The 14,412-nt window shown below is 38.7% G+C and overlaps 1 protein-coding gene across 3 annotated transcripts in view; it reads right to left on the bottom strand.

The window, feature by feature from the left end:
• Positions 1-14,412, bottom strand: part of Usp24 (ubiquitin specific peptidase 24) — a 140,202-nt gene that overhangs the window by 10,699 nt on the left and 115,091 nt on the right. For all 3 annotated transcript variants that reach the window (XM_047538442.1, XM_047538426.1, XM_047538437.1), the window contains 9 exons: positions 14,240-14,390; positions 13,657-13,752; positions 12,916-13,019; positions 11,111-11,224; positions 7,308-7,404; positions 4,880-4,996; positions 4,238-4,330; positions 2,546-2,648; positions 473-594 (listed from right to left, as the gene is read on the bottom strand). In XM_047538442.1, coding sequence (XP_047394398.1) covers positions 473-594; positions 2,546-2,648; positions 4,238-4,330; positions 4,880-4,996; positions 7,308-7,404; positions 11,111-11,224; positions 12,916-13,019; positions 13,657-13,752; positions 14,240-14,390 — 997 coding nt within the window. The remainder of the gene's footprint in view (positions 1-472; positions 595-2,545; positions 2,649-4,237; positions 4,331-4,879; positions 4,997-7,307; positions 7,405-11,110; positions 11,225-12,915; positions 13,020-13,656; positions 13,753-14,239; positions 14,391-14,412) is intronic.

Raw genomic sequence — 14,412 nt, 5'->3', positions numbered from 1 at the left:
GCGGTAGACTGCTTGCCTAATGTGTGGGAGGCCCCCAGTACTAAAAATAACAACAAGCAAAACAAAAAATCAAGTATGACTCTGAATTTAGTATATTAGGACCACGATCTTTAAAAGAGTGAGAACAAAACCCTAATAATGAAGTAAGCTTTTAACAGGTGAAGTGTCATTTACCTCCTGCTGGGCCTGATTCCTGGTTGAAGAGAGAACTAATAATAGTCTCTTTTACTATATATTTATTTATTTATTTTTGTGGTGCTGGGGATGGAACCCAGGGCCTTGCACATGTAGGAAAAGCATTCTCCCATTGAGCTACACCCAACCCTGATTTTCTGACAGACGTACAGGAAAGCATCCCTTCTTCTCTTAACAGTCCTCCTCATCATCTAAGTAACATACAGCTGAGCAACAAAAGGATTTTTTCTCAAACAGGAGAAAATCATGAACATAGAGAGAAAAGGTGAGCACGCACCTCCAGCAGGTAGGGTTTCCCTTCAGACAGGAACAGCAAGGCCTCTACTTCCTTGTGGAGGGGCAGCAGGGGGCTTGAGGGAGCGATGCTAATAGGTGGCCGTTGTTTAAATATGCCAGGAGCTTCAGGGACCAAAAATAAAACACAAAACACACCCTGACTCACTTGGTGTTATTCCACAAAAGACACCCACTGGGTGACGATGTGACTCCTAAGATACACACACTTGACTGCTGACTTCCTCCAGCCTGGTTCCTCTCAGCCTAGAGGGGAGAGCTGACAAGGAGACAAGAGGAGATGTTCACCTGCTTCCTCTCAAGCATGCTGCAGCTGCAGCCATGCGCTCCTAGTGATTTCCATGCAAGATGGTCTTTCCAAGAGGTGAAAATATAAATAGTAGATGGAAAAAATGCTCACGGCTGCTCCCAAAGAAAAGGCGCACAGTACATTTCTGTTCTTCCAACAATTGTACTCATATAATGACTGACCTATGCTGAAGCAGATTCAACACACACTGCAGGGCTACCTTGTTTTCCAGGAAAACAAGGAAAACTCTGAACTCATGAAATGAGGCAGCTTTGTCTTTTTAGGGGAATAAGTCAGGGTTTAAGAAGCAAACTCTGCCTTACAACTCTAAGTGTTCCTTCAATGTCCTGTTAGAGAAAGCAAGCAGTTGTCTGTCAGAAAGATGCTCTGGCACTTGTATCTTGTTTCCTGCCTTTATATCTCACTTTCCAGAGGATGTTCCAACCCTGCCCTGGGGTTAGAGGCCTGCATCATCCCTGAGTGCTGTCACTAGCTGAGAGACCTTGCAGAAGTTACTAAACCTGCATCTTAGTTTTCCAACTACATAAGGGTATAATATCCCTCATAGGTTTGCTGTGGGTATTAAACAATAAATATAAAGCACCACATAAAAGCACAGCACACAGAAGTCACTGAATACAGTTAGCTGCTCTGCTGTATTATTACTGCTATTGTCATCACAGCCTAGGAATGGTATAAAAATGTGGCACAACCTTTGTGACTGTGCTGCTGGTGAGTGACCAAATAGGAAATGTTACCAAGTCTACCTTCTATTCAAATATGTTTTACTAATCTTACATCTGAGATGCCCCCTCACTCTGTTTTACAAAGTACTTTAACATTTTATTTCTTTAATCTTTATTAACCTGGGGAGTTATGCTTTTAATATTTTATTTTGTACTGAGGATCAGAAAGGTCAGGTGGCTTGGTCAAGCTCACAAAGCATGGAGGAGACTCCAAATCATACCTTGGTTATTTTTCCCACAGTATCAGTTGTTATAATTATAGTGAGGAATGAACTCTGAATTACCCTTTAATCCTAGAGTGCTTTAAAAAACAAACATACAAATTCCTTCTATCTCCCAAATGAATGACTGAGTCATTTTCTTTTGTGACAAGCTAGTAAAATAAGATGAGGTTTAACATGAATCAAAACAAAAATTTAAAGTGCTTGTCATGGTTTGGATGTAAGGTATTCCCCAATAAGCTCGTGTGACAGACAATGCAGAAATGTTCAGTGGTGAAATATTAGATTATGAAAGCTATGATGTAGTCGGTGGATAACCCATTTCATGGATTAATCATTTCAAAGGACTATTATATTGGGTGGTAACGGTAGACAGGTGGGGTGTGGCTGGAGGAAGTAGGTCACTCGGGCATGTGCTTGGTGTTTATACTTTATTCTTTGTTTCTGCCTCCTTGCTCTCTCTCTGCTTCTTGGCTGCCATGAATTGATAGCTTTCCTCCACCATGCCCTTCCACCATGTTTGCCTCATCTTGGGCCCAGAGCAATGAAGTTGATTGACTATGGAGTCACCTGAACCTTTGAAATCATGAGTCAAAATAAACTTTTCCTCTTGTTAAGTTGTTCTTTTCAGGTATGTTGGTCATAGCTACGAAAAACTAACACAGTGCTCCTCAAATATTAAACAGCCAATTGAAAAACAAGTTAATATCCAGGTAATTGCTAACATCAGTGCACTTCATGCTAGACAGACTGAGCATCTCTTCATGTTCCTGATGTATTAAAGACACTTTAGAGCTCACCAACATTCCTTTGGGAAGAAACATCTGAATGCAAGACAAGCAATGCTATTGTATTGTGAAGATTCCCAAATTCTCGTGCTTGTGCTGAACTCCATCGGCGTATCTGCCATCAGAGGAGATAAAGCACAGGTTAGTGGCCTGCAGGGGAAGGACTTTAGGTTCACGATGTCAGACATAATTATATCTCAATGCTTGTGATAGAAGAGGACAGTGTACAAAGTCACAAGTTTAGCTATCTCAAAGGGTTTCCCCAGACACATAACTCAGGTTCTAAAACCAATCCATTTATGTATATAATTTAGGTTCCAAGTGTTCAAGACATGCCAGGTAACTTTTCTGTTCCTCAGGAAAATGGAAAAACCCAAAAGCTGGATGGAGATAGGCCGGGCCCTGCCTTGGCCACTCAACTCTCTGTTGGAGAGCATGTGTTCCCTAAACAGTGTCTGATCTCTTCATATAATGGCAGAAGTAATGTTATGTTATATCTATTATGTGATTGTGAGGACCAAATGAAATATTAAAGATGAAAACGTTTTCAGAACTAATGTTTCAAAAATGTAAAATAATATGAATTATAAATGCAGCCAAACTACACTGAATTGAAATAAATCACCACTATCAATGGAGTCCCTGTGAAGAGCCTGAAGAGAAAAAAGTACATTGTAAAAGCTCAACATCTCAATTCCCAGAGCATGCTAAGGTGTCGGTACTTGTTTTACTTTATTTTTTTGGTACTGGGTAATGAACCCAAGGGTGCTTAACCACTGAGTCACAATCCCAGCCCTTTTTTACATTTTATTTAGAGACAGGGTCTCGCTGAGTTGCGTAGAACCTTGCTGTTGCTGAGGCTAGCTTTGAACTCATGAGCCTTGGAGCTACTAGGATTACAGGCATGCAGCACTGCACTCGTAGATTTTTTTTTTTAAACTACTGAAGAGTAGGAGTATCAGGGTGATGTGACAGGAAGCTGCGAGCAACCCAGGTGGCAAGTCTTTCCCCTCAACAAAGAAAGGAAAACTGCCCAGGCAGTTTCATTACATACAGGGGAAAGGCTCTGGCTATGAAATCCCAGAGCTGGGTCTGAATGCTTGCTTGACTGACACATTAGCTTTGTGACTTGGAACAAGCTACTTAATATCTCTGTGCTTTACTTCTTGCTTGAGAACGGGGAAGAAACCACCCATTTCAATGAACCCTGATTATCAAAAGTGTCCACCACAAGGTAGCCTGCTGTGTCTGCTAAGTAGTAAGCACTCTGTAAGTAGTATTCACAATCAAACAACTTCCTTTTCTTTGGACTAAGAGAATTGTCTGCAACATCATTCAGTTTATAATAGTTCAACTTCACATTTGAATTCCAACCACCACCAGAAATATTCATAGGCCCAGAAAGGAAGGCGAGGACCACTCAAACCACCTATTCTTTGATGTCTCTTCAACTGTCCCTTCTTCCTATCAGCATCCAGATTTCTCTCCTATGACACACTGTGATTGATACTCCAGTAAGTCACTTCCATGGGCTATTTTCAGATTGAATTCTATGATGAAGTAAGTCACTACCTCCAAAGAATTTTAAAGTTTACATAGTACTAGTACCCAGACCCTTTATGTAATTAAAAATATTTATCATTTTCAAAGAGAAACAAAGTGAAACTCACGGCCATTCCACTGGTAACACGAAACAGACAGTACCTGGTTGTTCTGCCGATTGGCCCCAAGGAGGAAGCTGATCATGTGTCGTAGTGCTGAGTGCCTTAGGAGAAGATCTCCAGCCCTGATACCTTGCTGTTTGAGACATTGAGAATAACAAATTACACAGTTTATTGAGACGTTTAAAGAAATCAATTTTTGTGGGATTGGAACCTAGAGGCACTCTACCATTGAGCTACCTCCCTGGCCCCAAACTTTATTTTGTGGTAGGGTTTTGCTAAATTGCCCAGGTTGACCTTAAACTTGCAATCCTCTTGCCTCAGTCTCTAAAATTGCTGGGATTACACACATGTGCCACCATGCAGGCTGGTTGATGTATTTTACATATAGCAAGTACTTGTTAAAATCTAATTTAAAAAACTCTTGAGCTTCACATTGCTTCACAGTGGCCACTGAACACAGAAGTAACCACTGGTCTTAATGAGGGCCTCCACTGTTATCAGTGATTAACTATACCTACCTAGACAGTTATGATCTTACAGAAAGTAATCTAGTTTTTTAAATTTTAAAGAAGAAACACTCATAAAACTGTATTGCATAGAAGGTATAATGCAGTCTAAAATTTTCCATGTATAAAACCTCTTTCAATTTTAACTTGGCTGTATTAGAAAAAAATTCATTTACCTTTTGTACAAAAGTGTTGAATAGGAAAAAGTACTGAGCACAGTTTTTACAATTTTCTGGAACATCCTTATCCAAAAGAGCAAGTAGTACTTCCAGTAACTGATGAAGGCTTTTAAACTGGTTAGAGGAAAGAGGAAATTACATAAAGAAAAAGAATGTAAGACAGGTGTAACAGGATTATTCTGAAGTAAACCATCATAAGAACAAAAGGAAACTGATACACTCCAGTCTCAGATTCAGATGGATTTATGCTTTGGAGAGCAAAAAACAGAATCATCAGTTTTACCTTCCAGGAAAAGACCGCTACTGTAGCAATAATTAAAGGAAAGCTAGTCTTGTTTCCTAGATTCAGAGTGAAGGGTGTGATTCTACTACCTAACAGTCGCATTTTCTCCAGAGTCAATTCCTCCATCTCTTAAAAAGGTCTGGTAGAGTATTCAGGGGAGATGTACTTCTGATTCCCTCCCTCCATATGCTGCTTCTTCACATAGTCACAGATGCAAAGAATAAAAACACAGACACAGGCAGAGGGGCTAGAAACCAAGCCGATGGAGCGAATGGAGAGAACAGCCTGACAGGATGACAACGGCAATACCAACTCAACTGGGAACTTACTTGAAAGCCCGCTGACGCCTCATGGAAAGCTTTGAAAAACATTTTATTTGTTTAGAAACTATTTTGGTTATGACATTGCTTCTTCTTTCCCTCCCACCCCAACTATTTCTGGACAAGTTCCTAGAAATTCATCTGTGATCTGACCTTTAAGACCAGGCTAACTACTCTTATTCATTCAATCCTTTGAAGGTGGTGTTCATAAACTTCTGAAATACTCCCATCCATCCTGTCACACCCATTATAAATACAATAAAATAGAGCATTTATACAGCACTTCATTTTCAAAGTACTTTTCAATATAGTGGGTGGCAAGAGGCATCATTTCCATTATGGGGAAAAACAGACATTAAAATACATCAGCTGGGTATCAAACAGAATTTACTTTGGCAAATGGCTTCCATGCTTTTGGCCTCCCTTGCTTTCCCTTCCTACACACTGCTGTTCTGCCCTTAGAGATTGGTGGGGTGCCACAGCCTGACCCCATGTGCACAGAGACTGCACTAATTCTACCTTTTTCCTTTGTTTGGGTTGGTATAGGGGAGGAAGACAGTGAGATGGTCCTTGTGTTAGGGATTCTTGATGTATATTAAAAAACTTCCCTGGGGTTATTTAAGAACAATGGTATTCGAGCTGCCCAAATCAGCTAACAATGAGCTATTTTAGATAATCTACATCTAGGTAAGGTTTTGTTTGAAGACCGGTTCTGTTGTGTAAGTTGACGGTAAACCATTGCCTTAGAGTAGACCTCAACTTCTTAATGATTCCTGGAATTGAGGGACAGCCTTCTAGGACCCTCCAAAAGGGCATATTTGACTTCCTGTTCATCTGGACTGAGCAAGACTCTTGGGTTCTGTTCTAACAGAGTATCCTGGGTCAGGCAATGCTGAGGGAACTAAGCCTTAGGTGCTAAGTACCATACGTGGATCAAAATCTTCCTTAAAGAACTTGCTTAAGATTGCAAAGCAAAACCTACATCTGAATTTGAAGTAGCAATTCCTAGAATTTGTTATTTAGTTCATTGAGAAACATTGCCTATAGCCAATGTTTGTTAGGGAGCCAATTTGTTCTAAAAATAACATTTTTCAAAGTTTTCCATGTAGTGCCAGCTGTTTGAAACAGCAAACTTGGGAAGTAACTGCTGTATTTGATAGGACTTAATAACAGATTGAATAATCAGATTTATAATGTATACCATTTATTTCTCCAAGACTTAAAATCTTTTGGGGCAGAGGATAGGAATAAACACTGTAGTTTGTTATAGCACATGTGTTTGTGGAATTGTGAATCAGAAAATAGGGTTAAGAAAGAAGAAGAAAAAATTCAGAGGAACAGAAACAAAGCTTAGGGAATAACAGAGACCCATGAAGGAACTATTTTGGTCAGTGCCCTTGGATAAATGGCACTACTCGGTTTGGTTACCAACTGCAGGTTTAGATTAGGAAAGTAGTTTGTAAGAAAGAAAAAAGGCCAGGGGTGGCTCAAAATGCCTAGACTAGTGTCTAGACTCAGGTAAGTACTTCAGAGAGGTCTAACACAAAGTCTTGACAGGACTCTGAATAGGTGTGTTCCAGAGAGAAAATTCTGAAGCAGACCAAAGTGGACCTGAATCCCTAGCCTACCCTGGTTTCTGGAACATGAGGAAAGGACAGAATGTCTTCTACCCTGGCATGTTATCAGAAAAGTCAGTTCACAGAAGGTGCGTTTCACATGACAAAATGACCAGACTCCAATCCTAGGCTTTCTTTCTTATGTGCAGTTGAGAACACTTGGTAAAAACGGAATGTATAAATAAAATGTTTAAGATGAGACTGACCTTATCCTGATAAAACAAGGCACTGTCTAAGGTTTTCTCCAGAATGGTGGCCACAGCAACTCGTACTTCTCTCACGCTGCACTCCAACAAGAAAATCCTCAAATAAAGAGAAATGTGATGTGAAAAATAGGATACAACTTTGTAACCCCAACCTGTCCAAACATGGCTCCCACCTAACTGCCATTAGCACGATTACTTGGAAGTGCTAGTTCAGTCTCTGGAGAGCCTCAGCACACACTCATGGGAAGTGGGGCTTCCTGAGGTCACTTGTTTCTTGGACTCTTAATGCTATGTGGAGTCAGAGAGATAAAGACTGTTCAAAATTCACTAAGATTGTAAGTGGCAACTATAAAAATTTTCAAAGATAACAAGTACTCTAGTAATATTTAGCTCTAGGGGCTCGAGCAGATTCAGGTCTCACTCCTCTGGAGAGTACAGCATAGAGCACTAGACGCTTCCTACCGAGGCACAGCAGGAGACACCAAGAGAACACAAACCCATCCAGAATGTGGGGCATCTTACAGGCAAATGGTCAATCTCCTCCCAAAATAAATGGGAAGACAAAGAAAGAGGTGGTGGGACAAAGGAAGTGTTGAAGGTTAAGTCTTAAGAGACGTATAAATCAAAGGCAATGTGCAGACCCCAGCGGCATCTGGACTTGAATGAACCTTATGATAAAATAAAATAATATTCCTGAGATAGTGGGAGATATCTGAATGTAGACAGAGTGTAAAATGACAAAGAAAATTATTAATTTTGTTTGGTGTGATTAAGTGTGTGTGTTTTTTTCAAAAACTCTACCTGAGAGACGTGTTGAAAAACTCTGTGAATGATATGACTCTAATTTACTTTAAATTGGGGGTGGGATGGGGAAGCATGTGCTGGCAAAATGGTGACAACCCAAGAATACATGAGAAAATTTGTTGTTCTGTCAATTTCTGTATATGTTTAAAAATTTCTAAAATAAAAGTTTTTAGAAGATATAAATCATCCTTCATATTAGTAGTCTTATTTTCTTTAGATCGATTTGTAAGCAACTTTTAGTATTAATTTTTATAATTATAACCACATTTACAAAACTGCCTAAAAAAAGGACTTTAGAAATGTTGATCTAAAAGATAAGACCTTCTTTGTATTTACTAATGAACTAAGCTACAAAATCTGAAATCTTTTGAGGGTCAGCATGACACTGCAATTGTAATATTCTACACCATGAAACTATTTCATGCACAAAATTATCTTCAGTCTATGTGTATAAGGTATATATAAAAAACAAGTGAACTCATGTTTGGATTGGGTCCCCTTCTCAAGATACTCATTATGTGTAAGAAACTATTAACAACAATATGCTTCTGGATAAGGACTACTTGACCTGTAAAGTATACATTTATTTTTTATTGTAACAATGACAACCTAAGACATCTTAAAGGTTCTAAAGAAATAAATAATTTATTACTTTTGACATATGAACTCAAAGCAATTGATAGTGATAAATAATTAGTCCTTACAAAAAACTAGGTAATTCACTGGATTTCTGACCATCTGGAATATTAAGAACTAACATATAATCAAAGGAAAATGGAATGTCCTAGGAGTTATTCAAAAGCAAGCCTGCCTTGATATAACGAAATGAATGAAATATCTGTTATGTTCATCCCAAATGGATCATCATTCTATGACATTCTTTTTATTTCTTTTTTTTGGTGTTAAATATTTTAATTTTTTTTTTTATTTTTACATACTGCATTTTGATTCATTGTACACAAATGGGGTACATCTTTTTGTTTTTATGGTTGTCCACAATGTAGATTCTAATGCCTAGCACAATGCTCAGGGGTCCCATTAGGAAGCTATTTTGGCAATGAAATGGAAAAATGTGTAAAAGGTTATCTGTACTGCAAATTCTAAAGGGACAGGCACATAACACTTCAAAGATGTGTTTCTGAGGTCATTATGAGCTACATGACTACACGCATGCATGAATAATTATTTCAGGGCTTTTTATATGTCAGGCTCTTTGTGTACAGTAAGGAACCAAGTAAGACTTAGCTTCTGCCTTCAAGAAGCCCAAGGTTAGTGGAGAGAGAGGCAAAACCACAGGGAGAAGATCGACAGCAAAAACCTACTTTGTGTGATCAGGAACAGCTGCTTAGAGTGTCAGTTCAGCTGTTCTGAAGGAGAAGGCAAAGAAGAGAGGGAGTAATGTTTCAGAAAGAACAAGGTCCAAGTGTGTGTGTGCGTATGTGTGTAGGATGGGACTGGACATGACCTCAGTACATTCAATGAACCAATAAGCCAGGATGGCTAAATCCTGATGAGCAGGGAGGAAGAAGAGGAACAAGGCAAGCTTGGAAGGACAAAGACTAGATAAGTAGGGCCCTTGTGGGATACATAAAGATTTTGGATTTTATTATAGTGCAATGGAAATCTACTGAAGAATTTTGAAGCAGAAAAATAATATGCTCTAATTTGTTTCAAATTAGATTTGTTTCTAATTTCTTATAATCTAATTTATTTAAGAAAGTTTACTTTTGTTGCTGAATGAAGATAGTTCAAATGGAAGAGATACAGAGAGACCAAGTAGGTTAATGAATGTCTGGAGCTCAGACATGGAGATATGGGATTAGATAGGGGATATGGGATTAGAAGGTGCATTTAGGGATGAGGATGTAGCTCAGTGTTATAGCACATGTCTAGCATGCACAAGAAAGACCTTGAGTTTGATCCCTAGTATTGCAAACAAAACAAAACAAAACATTCTAATTAGGTCTCTAACTTATCAGACCAATTGCCTAGTGGGAAGGGACATGAATTTCTAAAATCTCCATTGTGTGTTTATGTTAAATGGAGACATACCAGAGCTTATCTATATAATGACAGAGTGACCCAATAGAAAATTCTAGAAGATAAAGATGCAGGAATGAGACCTGATCATTAAAGGGTCAACTTCCCTGAAAAAACCTGCCCTTGTAAAGAGATTTGTTTTGAGAGAAGAGATGCTTCTTTTACAACAGGAGGAAAGCTGAGGATAGGAACAGACTCTGGCAGGTATGTGGAACTTGTCACTAGTGCTCGTTTGTTAATCTCTACTTTCTTAATGACATCTGAGGCTAGGTCACTAGCAAGAAGTAAAGTGAGCTGACAGATGTCTGATGCAGAGGGAATAAGGGTCCACTGGGGGTAAAGAGGACAGGACATTATCTCACCAACAGTGAAGGTGCTATTGGGCCCCCTTATGAATGCTGAATTTCTGAAAGTTAAAATAAGCACATCGAGAAGATAAGAGAAGCTGACCTGAGTGGCAGAACATCTTGTGTTTTTATTAGAGAAGGCAAATTACTTCTTTTTAAAATCACAGGCACAAAGGCAAATGTACTTTTATAGGTAATGTACTATGGGTAAAATTCTGAGAAATAACTTTGTAGCCATAATCCAAACCCAGTTGAACAGTAACTGGACTGTGTAGTAACCTCAGATCAATTATCTATTTACTTGCCACCAGACTGTGAGTCCCTGGGGGCCTTGCACTCCTCCCCTGAGCAGGGCTTGGGATCTGCTTCACTGGGAGCACATGGTGGGTCATCTGTCTCAGGCTCTCCTTGCTGTCACTGAACATGTGCCCCAGTCTAGTCCAATACGGATGATTTTGGAGTGGTCTGAATAATTTCCTCATTCTTTCAGTAAAGAGTTTAAATGAACCCCAAACAAAATAATTTAAGTTGAAACACAAAGAATCACAGGAAACTTCACTTCTTAATCACAGAGACATGAATTTCTTTAAATTAAAAGAGCCTGACACTTACTTTATCAATTCTCGTCCTTCAGAACTAATAAAATATTCAACAAGCCACTGACAAGCATCAAAACTTTTTGAAAGTAAAGCTTCAATAGTAGCAATCCATTCTTCAGTGTCAACCCTTTAAAAAGAACAAGGAGTGCTATTAGGCCCCAGCAAATAACCCCAAAGAATACCACTCCAACCCACCTACCTACCTACCTACCTACCAACCAAGGGTGGATGGGGTGAAAGGGTAAGTTAAATATTCAGTGACTACCCACCAACATGGCTCCATACACCCCAGGAGCCAGTCATGTGACACTGCCTCTCTTCCATTTTGCAAAAACAAGTGAAGATGCTTAAATCTCAGACTTTAATTTTTCTCTTCTGTATCTTCATTAAACAAGTTTAACCAGAAAAAAAAAGGACATACAGCACTGTTTGACACAACTAAATTTCATTTTAAAAAATGCCTATTTTCAGAATAGCTTAAATTGATATTTTTATACTTTATCATTATAGATATCAATATCCTACTTTTTAAAATAAAAATATTGGGCAAAAGCCAGGTATGGTGGTGCATGCCTCTAATCCCAGTGGCTTGGAAGGCTGAGGCAGGAGGATTGTGAGTTCAAAGCCAGCCTAAGCAACATAGAGAGACCCTGTCTCAAAATAAAAAATATAAAGGGCTTGGGGATGTGACTCAGTAGTTAAGTGCCCCTGGGTTCAATCCCCAGTACCGAAACAAAAACAATAAACAAAAGGCTGAAAAAGATGACATGACTATACTACCTATGACCTCACACCACTTTACTGAGTTCCCCAATATCCCAAAACAGAAAATATAAACAGAGTGGAAATTCAGTGTGCCATGTATAGATACCATGAACAATTTCACAAATACAAGTAATGAAATAAATTTCCCCAAGTGATCCTATGCAGGCATTAAAAGAAAGGAGCATGTTCTTTCTTTTCTTTTTTCAATAAAAAATGAGTACTGGAATATACCTTTGGTTATTACAAGTAAAAATGAAGCTGCAAAATCTTTCTCCAAACTTCCCCATCCTTGGAGAAGTTCACTGTGCTAGTGAGAGAGAGGAAAGATGGAGAACTCAATGGTCTTCTGGCTCTTCGTTTGTCTCCCCTTACTCTAGCTACACCCCACAAACCATTGCTCAACTCTTCACCCTCACTCCTTTATTCATAGGAGTGAATAAGTGTACTTACCCAGAACACCACTCCAGGCGCTGGAGATAAGAGCCAGTGATGAGTAAGATGCAAGTGATGTCTAGAGTTCCCCAGGCATCACTCTGAACATGCAGCTCAGGTGAGAACCCCTCCTCCACCTCACGTTGAATGAGCCCCGCTCCCTACTCTGGCACATAATGGGTGCCAATCCACATGTTGTCTCAGCTCAGTGAGCCCCTCTCATATACGAGTGAAAGATAACAAACTACTCATTCACAATTCCTTAGCCAGGTCTTGTCTGTTACTCAGGTTCTTTTTTTCGGCCTAGAATGATCCCTCTGTGTTTATCTATTTTTGCCTTTCAAAATTCTCTGAGAACATCAACCAATGTCTTTATAGACTAATATCCATGTATGGATACAATTTTGCCCAATTTCCAGAGGTGTACTGAGTTTATGCCTTGCATCAGTTATTTCTTTTTTGTTTTTTATCTATCCTTCCCATTAGATTAAAACTTTCTTATAGAGACCCTGATAGTTAGCTGCCACCATAATATTTTGAAAAGCTGAATTTGTAAATTTGACTTGACTTGAATTAACCAGTGCCTTCTGTCACAACGAACTTTCAAAACCCCACTTTTACCTGAGTTTTTTCTTTGTCCGTAGGTAAGTTTGGAAAAGGAACTGAATGGCAAGCTGCAAGCTCACCTTTGCCATGCAAGGATAATATGGATGCTTTAATTTAGTCTAAGAGAGAGGGAGGAAAAAGAGAGGCTATTTTTGACAGGAGTTTTATAGATGATTACACATTACTATGACACACATGATAAGGTTAAATAAGAAAAATTTAATCAGTTCATGGTAGAAAATATTTCATTTAAATTTCAAAAAGGTTAAGAAAAGAGAGATCTTCCTCATTTTTTTAAATTAAGTCTCTCAAAGCAGACTTTGGACCACAGGATGTTAAATAATCAAAAGACTTGGAATATTTTCCTTTTTTGGCAAATTGTAATAATGGTAACTTAAGAAAAAGAAGAACTGGCAATATATGATTACAAATTAGGAAAAAAACCCCAATCTTTATGAAGTCCAGGATCCACTGTTATGACAAGACTTCAGAGCTTCTTTTAGATTCTTTACAAAAATTTAAACAAGGACACTTAAAAAATCCAGTATGTGGACACCCACTTGCAATCTTCATTATACACCCCCAATACCACCTTCATTTTAATATCACCCAATAAGTTGAGACATTACATGAAGAACTTTGTGCATCTAACCTGAATGCTAATAACTGAGAGTGAGGATGTCACTGAATGCTTTAGCTAAAATGTGAATGCCATCCTTTCTTATTTCTTTAATAATAATACAAATGGCTACTTACAGCATTCAGTGAGGCTAATGACAACACAAAACTGAAGTAATCACTACTGTACACATCTCTATTCTTCATAAACTTCAGATTTTCATCTCTCACCATCTGCAAAAAAATTAGTAATTATTTCTAAGAAACAGAGTAAAGTATTCAATGGAGGATATTTCTAGTAAAATGTTTAGGTAAAAGGGATTTGTACAAAATGAATTATAATTTCCTTTTGTCAAGCTCTGCATTTTGAAGAAAAAAAGAAAGAAAAACTTTTTTGTTTCAGATACAAAATGCTGTAAAGGGTTAACTATCATTACCAAACACTTCTGGGAAGTTGAGGAAAACCAGCGTATGAAGGACAAGTGAATTCTACCCTGAAATTCTGGGTAGGAAGGGACAAACAGAGCTCTCCCAAGACCAAGCAGTTCTGTGCTTCCCTGTCAGATGGCTCACTTCTACCTCAGGGAAAACTTGATAGTTTTTTTAAATTCTCCAGTTCTGGCTATTTAGCCTTTGGTTATCTATCAATCAATCATCCATCCATCCATCCATTCATCCATCCAATCCTGTTTTCTCCTTAGACTGTTCGCATGGTTCTTACCTGGTATATTCGAGCAGGCATTTTCTCCACAAATAGTCCTTTCTTCTCGCCTTTCTTGACCAACTTGGTTAGAATGGAGAGGCGGTCATTGTTAGGCCTATGGGGTCGTGGTGACGACTGAGGTGAAATCTCTGGTGAAGATGGAGCTGACCTGAGAGATGGAATGGTTATAG

This window comes from Sciurus carolinensis, chromosome 1 (assembly GCF_902686445.1).
Source record: "Sciurus carolinensis chromosome 1, mSciCar1.2, whole genome shotgun sequence".
In the NCBI taxonomy this organism is placed as follows: Eukaryota; Metazoa; Chordata; class Mammalia; order Rodentia; family Sciuridae; genus Sciurus; species Sciurus carolinensis.
The sequence above is the reverse complement of the archived record's forward strand: the minus strand, read 5'-3'. Positions and strand labels throughout refer to the sequence as shown.